The sequence below is a fragment of the Linderina pennispora genome, assembly GCF_002104995.1.
Source record: "Linderina pennispora strain ATCC 12442 chromosome Unknown DL89scaffold_5, whole genome shotgun sequence".
Classification (NCBI taxonomy): Eukaryota; Fungi; Kickxellomycota; class Kickxellomycetes; order Kickxellales; family Kickxellaceae; genus Linderina; species Linderina pennispora.
In genome coordinates this window covers 1,036,649-1,053,435 of record NW_024468253.1, presented here as the reverse complement: position 1 = coordinate 1,053,435, position 16,787 = coordinate 1,036,649, and the positions used below count along the sequence as shown (strand labels likewise).

Below are 16,787 nucleotides of genomic sequence, written 5' to 3'. Positions count from 1 at the left end.
AGCGCCTCCCGCGCTCTCTCACATGCGATGTACAGCTCTGCAGGGATGCCATTGGGGCCTGGGGCCCGTTTCCGGCCTGCTCGTCTGCATGCATCATGAAGGTGTTGCAGCGAAATGTGCTCGCCTACTGAAACGACTGCAGAGGATACCGGAATTGTGGACCGCGATGCCAGGTATGTGCGGTGAAGACAGAGCAGATGCTCGATGTCGGCTGCTGCTGGTGATGTCGACTTGTACATATCCTTATAGAATGAGCGTGCGACATCCAGAATCTCACTACGGTCATCTACAACTCGCCCAGTTATAGAGTCTTGCAGTGTAGAAATCGTCATTGCTGCTGGTGGGTTAATCGAGCTGCGTATACGCTGGTAGTTCCAGGTTGAGCGCCTATCTCCATTGCGCAGCCAAGTGCCCTTGCATCGTCTAGCAACATGATCAGCCATGTGCACGTATGTGCGACAGGCTTCCTCTTCAGTAGCCTCCATCTGCCTGCGTATATCATCATATCGGGGGCCAGGGTCAAGCCAGCGTAGCTGGGTGCTAAGGTAAGCAAACTTGCGATACTTCTTATGAACGCTGCGGAACTGGTGACGATCCCGATTTAGGTCCATCCTACGGAAGTGGTCAAGAATTGTTTCTAGCACCTGCATATATGCAGGCACGATATCTTCGGGGTGGGCTGGCAAGTTTTCGAGGTAGGCAGCAAACTTAGCGTTCACATACTCAACGTTCTCCTCGATCTCTAGCTTGGCGGGGTCGAGACGATATGGATGATGTGTACGGCGAGGCGCTGGAGCAACAGCCGTGACTGTAGACATGATTGTCTTGTGGTCAGCAACAGGCAAACCGGCAACATACTCAGTTGTGGGTCGAGCTGCCCAGTCTCGTGGAATCAGAAACAAATCTAGCCGCGAGAGGTAGCCAGCATGGTTTCTGTTGAATGTGAAATCCGAAACAAATGGAGCATCGGAGTGACGGTCATTGCCAGTGGCAGATTGTTGGCACTGAAAATCAAGGAGATCAACCAGGTCATTGTGCATGGCGTACATCGGCACAATATGAAAGTTGCGCTCATCGACATTGGTATGGAGGCGGTCGTGACGGGTGGGCGCGATGTTGAAATCGCCACCCATGATAGCAGTCCAACCTTGCTGCTGGAAGAGATTGACTGCAGTGACGATGTTGTAGTGAAAGTCATCTGCATCACTGCCAAAAGGGCCATGAATGCTGACAAGCAATAAGTGCTGGGAAGGAAGTGTGACAAAAGTCGCTCGTGGTGATGAGAACCGGTGCTGAAGTTCAGCAGTGCCAAGTAATTGAGACATCATGATAGCTGTGTCAAAATGTGACGGGCTTCCATCTGAGCGCTGTGTATGCGGAGTGGGAGAGAGGCAGTGAAAGGAGTTGAATGCGCCATATAGGCATGTCGCTGGATCGTCGGTGCCCAGGAATTCTTGTAGAAAAACGATGTTGACGCCATTATCTTTGACGTACTGCTCAAATTCGATGAGTTTGCGCTGATTGCTATTGGCTCCTTGCATGTTTGCCAAGGCAACACAGATGCGCGGGCGTGCTATTGAGCAAAAGGCTGGTGGTGAGGGAACTGTCAATTCGGCCTATGGAGAGGCATCACTGTTGGCAGCTGAATCGAGGTAAGGAGCGTCGTGAGTATCAGAGACATCATGGACTGGTTCGTTGTCACTGTCATTTGCAGCGTCGGGGCTGAGAGCAGAAGAAAATGCATCAGGAATGAGAGATAAGGCTGGAGCTGGCAGAGAAGCACTGCCTGATGAGGATGAATGCAGAGGTGGACCTACTGAGTTTGCCGCTAAGTCTTCATGGTTTGAATAATCTCCCCAATTAGACATCGTAGCACTAGGTCAGTAAATGTGATGAGAGTATAGGACTCTACTGCGAGCCTGAGCGGCCCTGCTGGGATTTTGTGCGAGCCTGCCGTGGTGGTTGCTGTCTGCGGGGCTGTATGCCTCTGCGAGTATCTACAGAGTCAGGGGTTGAATCGTCATTCATTCTCATACTGTCTGACAGAGGCAATGCGGGGTGAGCTTCATCATCATCCTCAGAATCTGCAAAGCCCTCGCCGTTGTCCGAGCCAGGGGTGAAATCGTCATCAAAGACAGAGAGCGACTGCTCATGGAGAAGCTGTGCTTCGTCAACGTCTTCAGTCTGTGGGACCTCAGACACAACTGCAGCCGATGAAGGCATAGTCGTGGAGGCAGGGTGGGTAGGTGTGGCAGCCAGAGCGGCCCTAGGGGTCGTCGGCGCAGTGTTGTAGTGTGAGGCAGCCAGAGCGGCGGTAGTAGCCGTCGGCGCAGTGTTGAGGTTAGTAGCCGTCTGGTCGATTGCAGCAGTGGCTGCAAGAGAGGCTGCGTTGAAAGTGACATGCTTGCGGCCAGAGGGGGCCGAGGCTGACTGCTGGGGCTGCGTATGTGCAGGCTCATCCATATGCAGGTCAGTGATCTTGTCAGCAGAAGTACCACAGCTGCTAATGGCCATGTACTCCTCTTCCATTTCTTCATCAGTCAGATCATCGTAGATGCTGGGCCGGGCAAGATGGCGAATTGAGCCCTCGCAATGACAATTGTCTGGATTGATTTCCAGGCAGCGCTGACATGCCATGCTGGCATATTCGCCATGCAGGATAGGAATGGGAACTGGATGCCTGTGCATTTTGAAAGTCTCAGGCAGAGACTTACCGGCTGGGATATGGAGAAGCATCTCCTAGTCGCCAAGGTGGCGATGGTTGATATAAATCGGCTCCAAGTGGGTAACGACTCCATAGGGGCGAAGGGCAGCACGGATTTTGTAAGGCGCTGTAGCCAGGATGTTGGAGACTGCAACATGGTGGATCATCCCCTTATCGGACGTCCACTGAAGCTGCATCCCCTTGGACACGAAGGACTGCTTGGTAACAGACACTGCATCATCCAAGTTATGCAGCGTCACACCAATCTTGTCGGCAGACCTTGTGAATGAAAAGATCGGGTAGTCCTTATGGTTGGGGTGTACCGCGGGACGTCCGAGTGCAGCAAAGACGTGAGCTTCAACCTGCATGACTCGGTCGGGGAACGTGTTTGCCAACGGGACATAGATTGTCGCTGAGTTCTCCAGCGCCGCATACTCCTCCTTCTCCGCGACCATTTTGGCCGACGGGCAACGCGTCTGGGGCTGGCTTTGCCCAGTGTTGCAGTTGGCATTGCGGCGAGAGCCGCGAGAACGTCTACGGTGAGCTCCAGCTGCACCTGCATACGTTTGAGCCTCAGTTGGTGGATCCGTGGTACCTGCGAGAGCACTGGCGGCTACTCCCTCATCCGCCCAATCCATGAGCTCTGCTTCATCAGGATCGGTCCCATTTTCATCGACTGGATAGCGGCTCTCCGCACTTGCCAGCAAGTGAGGGGCCGTTGAGGTGGCTGAGCTGTGAGCCGAGCTACGTGGGTGATCACGAGTCTGTGCGCTTTTGGCCGAGCGCCTGGTGTCGCGGGTCACCAGTGTAAAAGCGCCACCTGCTATGGGAAGCTCACAATCTGCAGAGGCAGAGTTGTGAGCATCGGCCGGCGGGGCGCATTCACTGAATGCGCCTGCCACATGCGAATCCGTCGCAGCAGCAGGGTTGATGGATGCACCACCCATGGGGACAGGGTGCTTGTTGCGAGACATTCTAACAAAGCTGAACTCGGTAGAATATTAATAATGCTTGGGGTGTGCGCAATGGCACCGACTAGGAGGTTGCTGGTTGTGCTGCTATTGAAGGCTGTCCCAGTTATTGATAACGTCCGCAGAGCGGCAATAGAGTATTGCAGCGGTGAAAGAGTGCAAAAGTATTAGGCTCGGAAGGGAGCGGAGGTGTGGTGTTTAAAAGGGGTAGTAGAAAGGCTTGATCAGTGGGTTGAACACCAGCACTGACTGGATCTGTCATGAAGGACATTGTAGTTTCTTGTCTCGCTTTGTCTCGCTTATCTTGCTTGTAACGGTCCTGACTTAATAACTTGGAAAACTAATTAGAAATATAACTCAGTGAACTGTTCCTTAATGAGATCATATACTAAAAAGTAGACAATAAAACTAAAAGTTGCTCACTGCTCATAGCCATATTTATACTCATTCGGCAGGATGGACTTTGGCAAACGGAGTATAATACATGCTGTTATCGGCTGCTGGGTGCCCGCGGGATAGTGCTCCTACATCCGAATAGAGCCAATCTATGCATATCAGAGGTCACCTGTTGGTAGATGTCGGGCGTCGGACATATATCGAATCCATTCGTGGGAGTCAACTTGACCCGCGATAGTCAGGGGCAGCTAGCGCTGATAGCGAAACAGCGGCAAAAGAATGGAGGTAAAAGAAACAATTTGGTCCGGTTGCTGTGTAACCATGTCGTGATCCGATCATGGACCGATTACGACATGACAAACTTGTAGGTGAAATAGCTCAGATATTGGTCTAAATCACTTAATCCAGCCCGGCTAGCTCAATCGGCAGAGCGTGAGACTCTTAATCTCAAGGTTGGGGGTTCGACCCCCCCGTCGGGCTGATATTTTGCATACTTTTTGCTTATGGATTCGACAATGATCTTAATCACATTATACTATTTAATTTAATTTGCTTTTTGATTGCTGATAGCAATCCATATAAATTGCTATCATGGATTATCTGCATTTTAGCTAACTTGGTCGTTACTTGTCAAATCAGTTAGTAACACAATAGTCCTGACCGGTCTACTTTTTTCTTGTTACCCTCTTGCTATCATAGATATCATACTCAGCATCATGCCCCATCCTAGTTACAAGTGCAGGCCATATCCTTACGGCTTCTGCAATAGGATTTTCAGGACATTTGCCAGCTTTTGTAATCATCGTGATCTAGAAAAATAATAATAAGGGCTGGTATCTCAGTGATGCTTTGCCACAAAAAAATAAAAAAAATACACCAAGCAATCATCAGTACTCCGATAATATCTTTGTATCTGTAAGCTTAGGCCAGACTATTCTCTACAAGTGCTCTAACCACCTCAGAAAGTGGTAGCAATAGTGATTACTATCTGTAACTTATAATAGATAGATATATGCATATCCTTATTCATTGCTATGCTGCAATCAAATTAGAAAAAATATACTTAAAGAATATATCGGCTTTGGCCATCGGTTCTGGATATGCTAATGCTTGTGGAGCTGACGCTTGTCAGCTGTTGCATATATGCAGAATACTGGATGGTGCTGTCTCCACTTTCTACGTGTCTTTCGTTACTAGGCATTTGGCCATATGTTGCGTGTACACCTTCGCTTGCGTTAGACTGCTTAAGGTACGAGTCTGTGCCCTCTTCTATACCGTACAGCTGCTTGTGTGCGTTTCCGATGCGTGCCTGCTGTGCAACAATCCCATCTTGATGCATTTCATCCATGAACCGTCGCATACATTCCTCGCGCTTGAACATGTGTCCATAGATCGGGGGGCACAAGATCAGGAGGAAGTACGAATTCAACAATATTGCGTTGGAAAAAGCAATAAATATGCGCCCCCATGAATATACGAGAGCCTGCGAAACCATGAGCGCCGTGATAAGTACCACAAATGCAGTAAATAGTACAATTGTCCCCAGCGCAAGTTTGAACTCGTTGAACGCCTTTGCCACCGATCGCATCCGGAAATACAGAACCCACGCGACAATGTCCTGCGCGACAATGTACGCAATAATAAAGTAAAGGAAGCTAAAGTTGTTGTGGCATGCATTGAGCCCGTGATCCACCACAAGTTCCACCGTGAGTCGTGCCGGTAGAATAAATGCAACGATCGCAGTAATCACCATTGGTAACCACATGGCAAAGAACGGCCAGTACCTCCGCAGGAACTTTCGGATCGTAAACTGCTTGTAGCTATGTGTCTGCTGTGTGATAAATACACGGTAGTATACAATCAGGCGCATATTTATCAGGCTCTGGAATAGTGCCAACCCAAACACAGTCATCATCCATGTTGTCCAGAACCGACACATACCAAGCGCTCCTTCAAACCCTATCATCCCACTGATAATATTGAACGAAACGCAAAACATCGTCATGCCGAGTCCCATCCCTGCTGAAATCCAGACATTCTTGCTCTTTATTGGCAAGTAGTTGCGGTTGTATATCGCATATCCAACAACCGGTACGTTCAGCAAACACATCCCCATCGTTGCATAAAACACCGGCATCTCTGCTGATGATGTCCGTACATAGATGTATTCCCAGTTATCCGACATCCTTCTCAATAAGCGTATATAGAAAGAGAATCAGCAGCAAAATATTAGAAATGGAAGAAGAATAAGAGGAGATAAATGGTGTAAACATGCAGTGGATTTTTTTTTTCAAGAAATTGTTCTAGAGCAGCTCATCCTCTTTATATGTTTTTGCTATAGGCAGAGATAAGAGTACTCCTTTGCGATCCCTTCCCCACAGAGGTATCTAGCTGACTTTGGCAAACTGTTTTGACAACAAACCTTGTCCTCACTATAGCAGCTTGCGAGCATCCTGATTGTCATCCATGATCGCTGGTCTGTTGGACGTTCTATTTGTCCGACTATGATGATCGTTACAATTGCTTGTCATCGTAGATTCTGCTCACTTCTGAGTGCACCAGCTCCGTCTTTGTACGGCTCCGAATGAATATCTTTCTCGCTACTAAGGAAAGTGCTAGATAGGATGGTATTGTTCTTCATTACCATATTTCAGGCAAAGCACTACCAGATTGCACTGCGTCATCAGTATGGTGTCGAAAACCAGCTTCCTCATCGACATTATGTGGTCGACGTATTCCTCATTCCAGATCAGGAGACATCGTCAATTACTAGCAAATGCTGCTACAGTTCCCCGTAGGTGTCATACCGATTAATCTCCTGTCCACTAAGACCTTCTTTCTCCTTTCTCTCTAGTTCATTGTTTCTATGACACTCTTTCGAATTGGCTATAAAATGGCCACTTCAGATGGTGCTGTTGTTGGAAAAGTCATCAACTTTTTACCCCTTTACAATAAGCATGGCGCGGGGAATATTGTAACCGCCTCCACCCGGATCAACACCTAGTGCAACAATGCATGATGGAACCTGTTGGGAACTGCTTATCCCCAACCCCCTAGCGATCCTCTATTTCTTGATGCCGTCCTATCAGAGATCAGCGTCTTTATTTCTTAAACTGTTTCCTCAAACACCAACATTCATTCTAGAATTGCCAGCCAGTCATTAAAAGCAGATATATTTTGTTTACATGACACATTACATTGCTACGGGGATTAAATACAGTATTTTCAGAGGATCAGCCGGCCTCGGCTTTGGGCCGCCGCATCAACCGTGGAGATGCTAGTGGTGCTGGTACTTGCCAGGCGCTGCATATACGGCGAGTACTGGTCAGTACCGGTGCTGCTCTCCATAGGGTTAACTGCAGTAGGCATCTGGCTATACGGTGCATGCGCACTGGTGCCGAGATCCGACTGCTTGACGTACGAATTGGTGCCATCCTCAACACCATACAGATGCTTGTGTGCGCTTCCAATATGGGCTTGCTGTGCCAGAATCCCGTCCTCGTGCATATCATCCATGAACCGCCGCAACGTAGCCTCGCGTCTGAAAATGTGCCCGTAGATTGGCGGGCCCAGAATCGTCCAAAAATACGAGTTGAAGAGCACCATGTTGGCAAAAGCGAGGAAGATCCGTCCCCACGGATATACCGTGCCCTGTGCTAACATAACCGCCAGATTAAGCACAAAAATCGCGGTGAAAATGAGCAATGTCCACAGTGCCAGCCGGAACTCGTTGAACGCCTTGGCAATCTTGCGCATACGCAAGTACAGTCCCCACGCCACAAGCACCTGTGCCGCAAAGTAGGCAAAGATAAAATACAGGAAACTAAAGTTGTTGTGGCAGGTGTTTAGTCCGTGATCCACAACCAGCTGCACTGTCTTATGCGCCGGCAGCACCGATGCCACAATGCTCGATGCCACTACTGGCATCCATAGCACGAATAACGGCCAGTACCGCCTTAGGAACTTGGCCACGGTGAAGTGCGTGTAGCTGTGCGTCCGCCGTGTCACAAACACACGGTAGTAGATGATCAGCCGCATGTTCATTGGGCTCAGGAACAAACCAAGCCCCAGTGTGCTCATCATCCACGCTGTCCAGAACCGGCAATAGCCGAGCACGCCTTCAAATCCCATCATTCCGTTGAGGATGTTGAACGACACGTTGAAGATCGTGCTGCCAAGCCCAATCCCGGCCACAATCCACACGTTCTTGCTCTTAATTGGCAAGTAGTCACGATTGTATATCGCATATCCGATAATCGGGATATTGGTCAGGCTGACAGCGAGTGCAGTGTAAAACACTGGCATCTCTGCCACAGATGTCGGTGAGTAGTAGCGGTCCCAGTTGTCTGACATTCTGTGTGTGAAAAAGAAAGGGGGTTTAAAGGCGTGAGAAATTAATAGGAGGAAGGTAGTGTGAGAGTATCAAACGGTGGGCGCGGAGCAGCCTCTGCCGCATCGAAGAAAACCTCCCGTTGCCTTTAAGTACTGGCCTCCTCTGTCTCACTCAGTTTTCACTCCGCAACGAAGCGTGGTGAGCAAGATAATTAAGCGTGTTACGCAATGTGTGTATGCGCGCCTTTTCGAGGCTCTGTACCACCGCTTTCAGCTGCTTTTCATTCAATCCTCCAGAAATCCATTCTAGCGCTTCTCTCCATGCACAGCGAATCGGCAAACACGCCATTGCTGAGCCTTGTTTGTATTGATCCACACGCTGCCCACATACCCACTCTATCGCCTTGGTTTCCCGACACGTTGGGGTCGGCACATGAAGCAGAAAAGGGCGGTAATAATAGTAGCGCCAAATAGCGGAGGCGTGCTCAGGAACCCGAGTAGCGGATCGCCGCCTGTTTACTGAGTCGATGAAAACCTTTTCGATGCAAATCGCTGTCCGCATTTCGTCGGCTCAACGGCTCCGGACGGAATCATGCCGCCAATCACCCCACACTCGAAAAAAAAAAAAAGACCTTTCTCCAGCCCCGGCAGAACCCTTCCATGGTAACTCGCCACCAAAACAAATCTGCATCCCCTTAGTCTCTTGCATCGCTGCCCTCAAATGCACTATCTGGATCCATAGTGAATCTGGATGTGGTCAGGCTGATACCTGGATGTATTCCCATAGAGTTCGTAAGATGGACTAGGCATATCTGTCGTGTGCTTTATTATCCTCGCTCATAACACCGCATATCCACCAGTACGTGTTTCCGATTTTCATCTCTACCGTATACTCAGCCATTCTTGTGTAGCGTGTCCAGGACCTATTTTGTTCATAAAAGCTGGCATAGTGTGGCCTGGTAGGCATACCGTGTTTTCTAAGCAGCCTTTTTCTGAGCCAAAGAACCAATGTTAGCTAAAGGGTATTAGGAATAATTACTTGCCCCGTGGCATCCCCAGCCTATCGTCGAATGCACCCTCATGGTTCATACACAAAAGATATCAGTGTAATCTAGCAATGCTATTGTTCTTGTGATTTGTATTTTTTTTATTAGAGCATGTTTTTCGCAATTGTGTTTGTTGCCAGGCTTGGTGTGCTCTCTAAGTAACCGGCCTGAGAGGAAGAACTGTCTTGTAGCTTCGGCGGTGAATCAAAAGTATATGCGTACTGGTGGATGTTGTCGTCAGCGCCATAGAGATGGACCAGTGCATTAGATATGCTAGCCTTTTGGGCCGCAATGGTATCTGCATGCATATCCTCCTGGAAGTTCTTCAAGCACTGGTTGTGGTGGAAGATATGCCCATATATCGGCTTGCATAAGATGAGCCAAACATACGAGTTGAGCATTAATATCGTAAGCCAAGAGTTCAGTATGCGCCCCCAAGGCTCCAGGCTGAACCCCACAAAGTTATCCACAATATGGTAAACCAGCAACAGCGTGAATGTTACTAGCGACCAAATCGCAAGCTTGAACTCGTTGAATGCCTTCCCGATCTTGCGAATGCGAAAATACAGGTACCACGACAACATTAGCTGTAGTCCATAGTACGAGACTACATAATACATATACTCGTGCCTGTAGACACAAGTTCGTACCCCATTGGTATGAACACGGTTGCCACTCAGAGATGGTGGTAGCAGGTAAATGACTACAGTCGATATGACTGTCGGTAACCACATGGCAAAAAATGGCCAGAATCGTCTCAAGAACCGTGCCAAGGTGAACTTTCTATATGTGCGCGTATTTCCGGTTATGAATACGCGATAGTAGATAATGAGCCTCATGTTGATGCACGAGTGGAAGATGCCAGTCCCGAATGTCATCACTCCGAATCCAGCCCAAAACCGACAACTACCGGTGATGTCGTTATCAAAGCCAGCCATACCGTAAATAATATTTGCTGACACGTTGAATACGATGCTTCCGAAGCCTACGCCAGACATGATCCACACGTGCTTTGACCTTATCGGAAGGTAGCTACGGTTCCAGATTGCGTATAGTATCAGAGGCACTGTTGTCAAGTTCACAGCCAAAGGTGAGGTAAAACATGACGCGCTCCAAGCCGACCCCGGGCGCGTATACGTTATTCCAAACACTTGGGCTGTCTGAGCTGACAGGGCTAATATTGCTGGACAAGCTCATTCATTCATCGATCTTCAAGCCAGGCCAAGCTGTGAAAGGGAGATAGCGATTATAATAGGTAAGCAAAAGGGCGAGCTATATACAGAGAGCAGACAAGAGAAGGGGCAGGGAAATATAAATTACTGATAGACACAGCTGTTTGCTCAAGCCAGGGTCATCGTTATAGTTGTTACAGGGAGTAGCTGGTTCCGCGCAAGGGGAATCGCAATTTCCATGCCCTGATATCGTGCTACGTTTGCTTTCGAAGCCTGGCCAATCTAACGCTTGCAAAACTTGTGGATAGAAAATAGCACAAGCTTTACCAGAGGCGAATCAGACTGATGCAAAACGAGCTTTTTCACAGATGCAGCAGTGTCCGTCAATTTGCGTCACTCCATTTGTTGACATTTTGTTTTCCCAGTGCTTTGCTGTCCCCACGCGTAGCTATTTTAAAAGGTAGTGTTGGGACCAGCCGGTGTCAGGGAGCAAAAGCATTGTAGCAACATGCGTACAGTCTTACTAAACCCCCATTTATGCCTCTGAGCCAGTGTCAGCAGAGATAGCCCCCACGCTGGATGCGTGCAGTTTTTATTTGTGAAACCACCACCATCACTCAGCCCCGTCTCCCTCACCCCTTACAAGAGAGCTACAGGCACAGGAACAGGCACTCAAAAGGCCTTTCAGTAGGAATCCTCGGTAAAAGCCTATAGGCAGCCGAGCTCTCCTCTGCCACCAAACGCCATTCATTGTGTTTTCGGAGTACAGATCGACACCAGTGCATCATTCCATTTTGAGAACTGAAATTACCGAGCGCTACAAAGTTGCGAAAAAAATACCGCTTTAGTTGGTAGCGTTATGTATTTTTGACGTGTGCAGCTGCTTCATCTGCACTTCGAATCAGGACTGAAAAGCCTAGAGTCTGCCAGTATCTGAGCGACCTGCGCACCTGACATGTCAGAGCTGGGCTCAAGGCATCGCTGTGCTGCGTTTCAATCAGGGCATCTGCCCACTGGCGGTCCTTTCCCAAGAGAGCGCCTGCTGGTTCATCTGGTTATGGAGAGTCCGAACTAGATATTGCTGGAACCCTCACATGGTTCTGAGCGACGCGGGAGATATGCAAGATGCTATCCAGACGCGCATAATCGTGCATTAGAACTGTACTATTTGTTAACATCTGAATGATACTGTGGCCAAGCCAAGAGCATATTTATAGAATCTGCCGCCTGTTGTCATAGCCCATTGTTGGGCGATCGCTGGGCTGAGCCGGCATTCTATACGCGAGCTCGTGCTCCGGACTCGAATATGTAGTCGTCGTCCACCCGCGAGAACTGAGCACCAGAAGCATTATCCTGCTGTTGCGAATACGAATTGTTGTATGTAAAGTATGTGGCTGTGTTTTCTGGTCGTACCCGACTGGTAGATACTTTCGAGTCGCCAGCGCCAGACGTGGGAACATATGTGTCGGTTCCTTCGTCCATCCCGTACAGCTGCTTGTGCGCGTTGCCGAGCCGAGCCTCTTGTGCAACTAGGCCGTCCGAGTGAAGCGCGTCGAGGAATTTTCTAAGCGTCTTTTCTCTTTGGAAGATGTGGTCCAAAAACTGGAGGCGCCAGGATAAGCAGGAAGTAAGAGTTCAGCATCGCTGTATTGATGAATGCCGACGCAATGCGGCCCCAAGCGTAGATGGACCCGCCGACCATGGATATCGTTATGTTTGCAGGCTAGCATCACGGTGAAGATAACGATTGACCAGATGGCTAGCTTAAACTCGTTAAAGGCCTTCGCAATCCTCATCACTCGGAAGTAGAGCACCCACGAAATGACAATCAGCAGGGCAAAGTATCCAAAGCACCAATACAGATAGGGATAGTAAAAGTCGCAGGTCGGGACACCCTTATCGTACACTGAGCGAACACTGAAGCTAGAGGGCAGAGCCTGAACTACTATTGCCGTCACAAGTGATGGCAGCCAGAGTGCAAATAGCGGCCAGTATTTCTTGCAGAACTTCAAGACTGTGAATCGTTTGTAGCTGAAGGTGTGGCGAGTGATGAATACCCGATAGTATATAACCAGGCGCATGTTGATCAGACTGAGGGCGAGTCCGAAACCAAGAGGATTCAAAAGCCAGCTGGACCACAGCCGGCAGGACCACAAGAGCGCGTTGTTGTACCCAATCAGTCCAGTGGTGACGTTCATGGCCACATTGAAAATCGTTGTCGACACCCCGATGCCTGACACAATCCAGACGTGTTTACTTTTGATGGGCAGGTAGTTCCGAAACCAGAGGGCATAGGCAGCGAGAGGGATGTTGGCCAGGTTAATCGCGAGTGCAACGTAAAATAAAACGTGCTCAATGTGTGTTGAGGGTATGTAAATGGTTTCCCAGCCTTGGGAGAAGTCGCTGCGAGCGCTCATCGGTAAGATCAATAGGGGAGTCTGAACAGTAGGCAGGTTTGGTGAGGGTGGATTGCAGGGCTGAAGGTATTTACAAAGAGACGTGATAGTAGAAAGAAAGGTGGCAAAAGTGGTCTTTGGGTGGAAACGGGGCAGGAAGGAAATATAAATATTCATTCAAATGAACTTGTGCTCCCTTCTTTTCCGCCAACACAAATTTCTCCCCATGCATGCGCGCTGGCCCGCCAGACCGCGCACTGAAGTTTCTGCCTTGTAGACGTGCTGGTCAGGCTGTAGGAGAGAGCCGCAATGTAAATCGCACCTTCGCTTGCAACTCTTTATTTATACGCTGCTAATCTGGCAATGATTGTGCGATGTCGTCCAAACTTTATGAGTGCCGAGCACAGTAAGCAGGCAAAAAGTTAAATACAGACGCCTGCCGTCCACGCCAGTGATTCAGGGCGAGCGGTGAAGCAGACGCGCTCATTCAGATAGACTTCATTCAGATAGACTTCATTCAGATAGACTTTGGACGCGCTCTGCTTAGCGTTACACAACCAGTAAGGATACTCTGGACACTGCTGCCTGGTTCGGAAGGCAGAGTAGGTTGGCCGCTTTTTGGGCTACCGACTGGCAGACTGCTCCCTTGGTGTTGTGCTGGCCACTAAGAAACCGTAAAAAGCTGGGGATTTGCACAGATTAATGCAACAGCATATGCCCGTCATTGGTTCAGGTTGTCCTTCTCGTAATTACTACATGCCCACATGAAGATTTGCTTCCCAGAATCAAAGCATTCGCGAAGACCTTCAGTGATCACCCTAGTGGTCCAAAGTTCCGGCATTTACTCGAGACCAAAACAAGCAGTAGAAACAACTGCCAGAGAATGGGGAGAGTCGGCATGTGGGTGCGAATCACTGTTGGAGAATGGCACATGGAATTAGCAGGAAAAGCAAAAGAAACCAAAAGCAAAAGGCATACTGGTGCTAGGGTGCAACGGGATGTAGGCAGGCTTCTGGGTGATGCACACACCACAGCGGCTGCAGCGGTTCGGCCATAATGCCACGTGCAACCATGCGGAAGCGCTGGTCCGTGAGACGTCGGCATCACCTTTTTGATGTCGCGTGTGGTGTTTGTTACTGGGTCAATGTTGCCGGTCCACATCACCTCGGCGAAGGCTGAAGCGCGCGGCCACAAATTGCGATCGATGGTGGTTTCATCCGACTGGGAAGAGAATAGCGCTACTTCGCCTCCTAGAACCAGCTTCTGCTTGATGGGGTCGGTAATGTTGGCCAATGGGTCATATGTGTAGATGGTCTGCCAGCCCTTGTACGGATCGCACCAGGACGTGCCACCAAAATCTGACAGCCAGGAGCCGTGGCCGCAATCGAGATAGTACTTGTTCCAGGGAGAGGCAACGGCACGGTACCCACGATCGACGATCTTTCCAACAGAGTCCTCATTGATCCATGCCTGCACAATGGTGGTATTGCGCGCTGTGAAGTTGTGGCTCAAGATGGTGTCCTCCCAAACCATAGGGATCTTTCCCAGGTCATCGAGCTTGTTGGCCATCTGCGTGCTCCACCCGACAATAAGTGAGTCGACGCTCTCGCCTGGGTGATCACGCACGTACATTTCAATGGTCGGCTCCTCTCCGAAGCAGTCCAGGTTTAGCGCACCACCACCCATGTGGTACTGGAGATCGACGAACAGACGGCTGTACTCGGCCATAATATCAAATGCAAACGAGATAGCGCGCGGATCGGCAATGTTAAGCTGGCCACTGGGTGGCTCCGCCGTGTACTTGTCCCAGTTTGGCTGCTTGTTCATGCAGGCCATGAGCTCTGGGTGCGACTCGCCAATAATGTAGGTGTGGCCAGGCATGTCAAATTCAGGGATGATGCGGACAGCACGGTTTTTGGCGTAGGTGATGATCTTTTTGACGTCTTCGTATGAGTATCTCATGTCCAAGGTGTACGCGCCCTTCTCGGTCAGTTCCGGGTGGATCTTGGACTCAATTGGCCACGAAAAGGCATCAACTACATGCCAGTGCAGGACGTTGAGCTTGTTGTATGCCATTGCATCGAGGGTACGCAGGATTGCGTCGACATGGAAAAAGTTGCGTGATGTGTCGAGCAGAATACCGCGATGGGAGAATTTTGGCGTGTCCGAGATCTTCACAGGTGCATTGCGGATAACCTTGCGACCGGAATTAGCAGTCACCAGCTGCGAGAACGTCTCAAGCGCACGTACTGCGCCGAATGGGGTCTTTGCGACTATACATGCCTTGCCGTCGGCTGGTACATCAAGCGTGTATGACTCGTCCGGTTTCGAGATCGAACACGTCCTGGGCAGACCACACGTCGACCTCGAGTGAATAGATGCTGCCCATGGTTTTCAGCGTCCCAGAATCGCGGTCGATTGGCGATTCGTAGTACTCGTGCTCAATCAAGTACTGGTAGCGCTCAATGGCGGCATTGATTACCGAACTCGATGTGACATTGGATTTTATCATGAAATCGCTCCGCTTGATCTCGACGCCAATCTTGCCATCCTCTATAGAGCTGGGTTGTGGCCAGACAGCCTGCACAAGCGTAGCTGAGGCAATAAAGTGGACAAAAGATACCAATATTTTGAATGAGCGCATAGAACTAATAACAAAGGAGCGTAGAAAGAAGAAAGAAAGAGGGTGTAAATTAGTGGATGAGAGAACATGGAAAAGAGGTCTTGTTGAGCAAAGGATGCAGTCTTGATATACAGCTGGTGGCGGTGGACATGGAGCTGTAGAGAATGTTTAATCAAGCATAGTAGTGTCTCCATCAAGGACCAAAAAGTAACAAAGTCACAGAATGAGCCGTGGAATGCTGGGCACTGTAGGAATGCATGGTGTCGTCCGCCATGCCCTGTCCAGATATCAAGCACCCTCTCCGCAGAACCAGTGCTGTCGTATTTGCACCAGCTATCGCCGACACAGACATTCTCAATTGATCTTTTCCTAGTGCCGTACTGGCAGTTTTCTAGAGAATGGTCACTGCTCTGTTGATGCAATTATCTATTTAAAAGAAAATGCCGGCACACGGCTGCCCGCCGGACCGCATGGCCAGTCTTGATCTCATCATGCTGCAGTCTGACGTCTGGACCAACTACGCCTGGTCCCAACAAACAAGCGCACCCGCACTATTTCCGATAAGAAGCGTTGTATAAATGGATCTACCATGTGTTTTGACACTGTCGGATCTATGATAGCCCAGGCCGCAGGAAAGTACCAGCCCATGTCTGTGCGCAGGGACAAGGACCAGTCAGGGATTCCCAGAGACCCGTCTGAGCCGCGGGTGCAATCCCCCTTCCCTCCCCGCACTGGTTCCCCTGGGTCGTTTCTGCCTATGCAGCGGAGATTCGCACGCGTCGAGACAGATGCCAATGCAGAAAGCAATTGTCCGCGCTAGTTGGTGGTGCTCGTTCTGGCCAAGATGGGTTCAATTTATTGCAGCGCCTCAGTCAGCTCTGGCCAGCAAACAATGGAGCTTGGTATGCACAGGGCATAATGGGGGTGGAATAAGCCACCGGGTGTGTTTCCTGGCACTGGCTAGAAACCGCCCTTGTCTGGCGGCGCGAACATAAATAGGTCAACGCAAGCAGACAGATGAGGCAGGGATGGGCTGGGCTGGGCAACGGCTTGCGGCCTAGTGTCCCCTGTACAGGCCCAGAGAGCAGTGAAGATACATCTACTTCGCGCGTACATGGATTTTGTCAATTCACAGTCAATGGCGGCG

At 49.7% G+C, this 16,787-nt stretch overlaps 4 protein-coding genes and 1 non-coding gene across 5 annotated transcripts; 1 reads left to right on the top strand and 4 right to left on the bottom strand.

Moving 5' to 3' along the window:
* Positions 1–1,616: 1,616 nt before the first annotated feature.
* On the bottom strand, positions 1,617–3,678 carry DL89DRAFT_315547 (uncharacterized protein; the record flags this gene model as incomplete). The annotated part of the gene is made up of 4 exons (XM_040891038.1): positions 1,617–1,875; positions 1,913–2,680; positions 2,715–2,852; positions 2,936–3,678. 4 exons carry the CDS (start codon positions 3,676–3,678, stop codon positions 1,617–1,619), a joined length of 1,908 nt encoding a protein of 635 aa, XP_040744447.1.
* An 800-nt stretch (positions 3,679–4,478) lies between these two features.
* DL89DRAFT_t64 lies at positions 4,479–4,551 on the top strand. Its single transcript has one exon. It is a non-coding gene; the product is annotated as a tRNA-Lys (tRNA).
* A 583-nt stretch (positions 4,552–5,134) lies between these two features.
* On the bottom strand, positions 5,135–6,256 carry DL89DRAFT_315546 (uncharacterized protein; the record flags this gene model as incomplete). The annotated part of the gene is made up of 1 exon (XM_040891037.1): positions 5,135–6,256. The coding sequence occupies one exon, from the start codon at positions 6,254–6,256 to the stop codon at positions 5,135–5,137; it is 1,122 nt and encodes a 373-aa protein (XP_040744446.1).
* Positions 6,257–7,296: 1,040 nt separating this feature from the next.
* DL89DRAFT_315544 (uncharacterized protein) lies at positions 7,297–8,447 on the bottom strand (the record flags this gene model as incomplete). Its single annotated transcript, XM_040891036.1, has 1 exon — positions 7,297–8,447. The coding sequence occupies exon 1, from the start codon at positions 8,422–8,424 to the stop codon at positions 7,297–7,299; it is 1,128 nt and encodes a 375-aa protein (XP_040744445.1). The 5' UTR covers positions 8,425–8,447.
* A 3,449-nt stretch (positions 8,448–11,896) lies between these two features.
* Positions 11,897–15,992, bottom strand: DL89DRAFT_322238 (glycoside hydrolase; the record flags this gene model as incomplete). The annotated part of the gene is made up of 5 exons (XM_040891332.1): positions 11,897–12,223; positions 14,043–14,099; positions 14,155–15,333; positions 15,383–15,570; positions 15,971–15,992. 5 exons carry the CDS (start codon positions 15,990–15,992, stop codon positions 11,897–11,899), a joined length of 1,773 nt encoding a protein of 590 aa, XP_040744444.1.
* Positions 15,993–16,787: the final 795 nt, after the last annotated feature.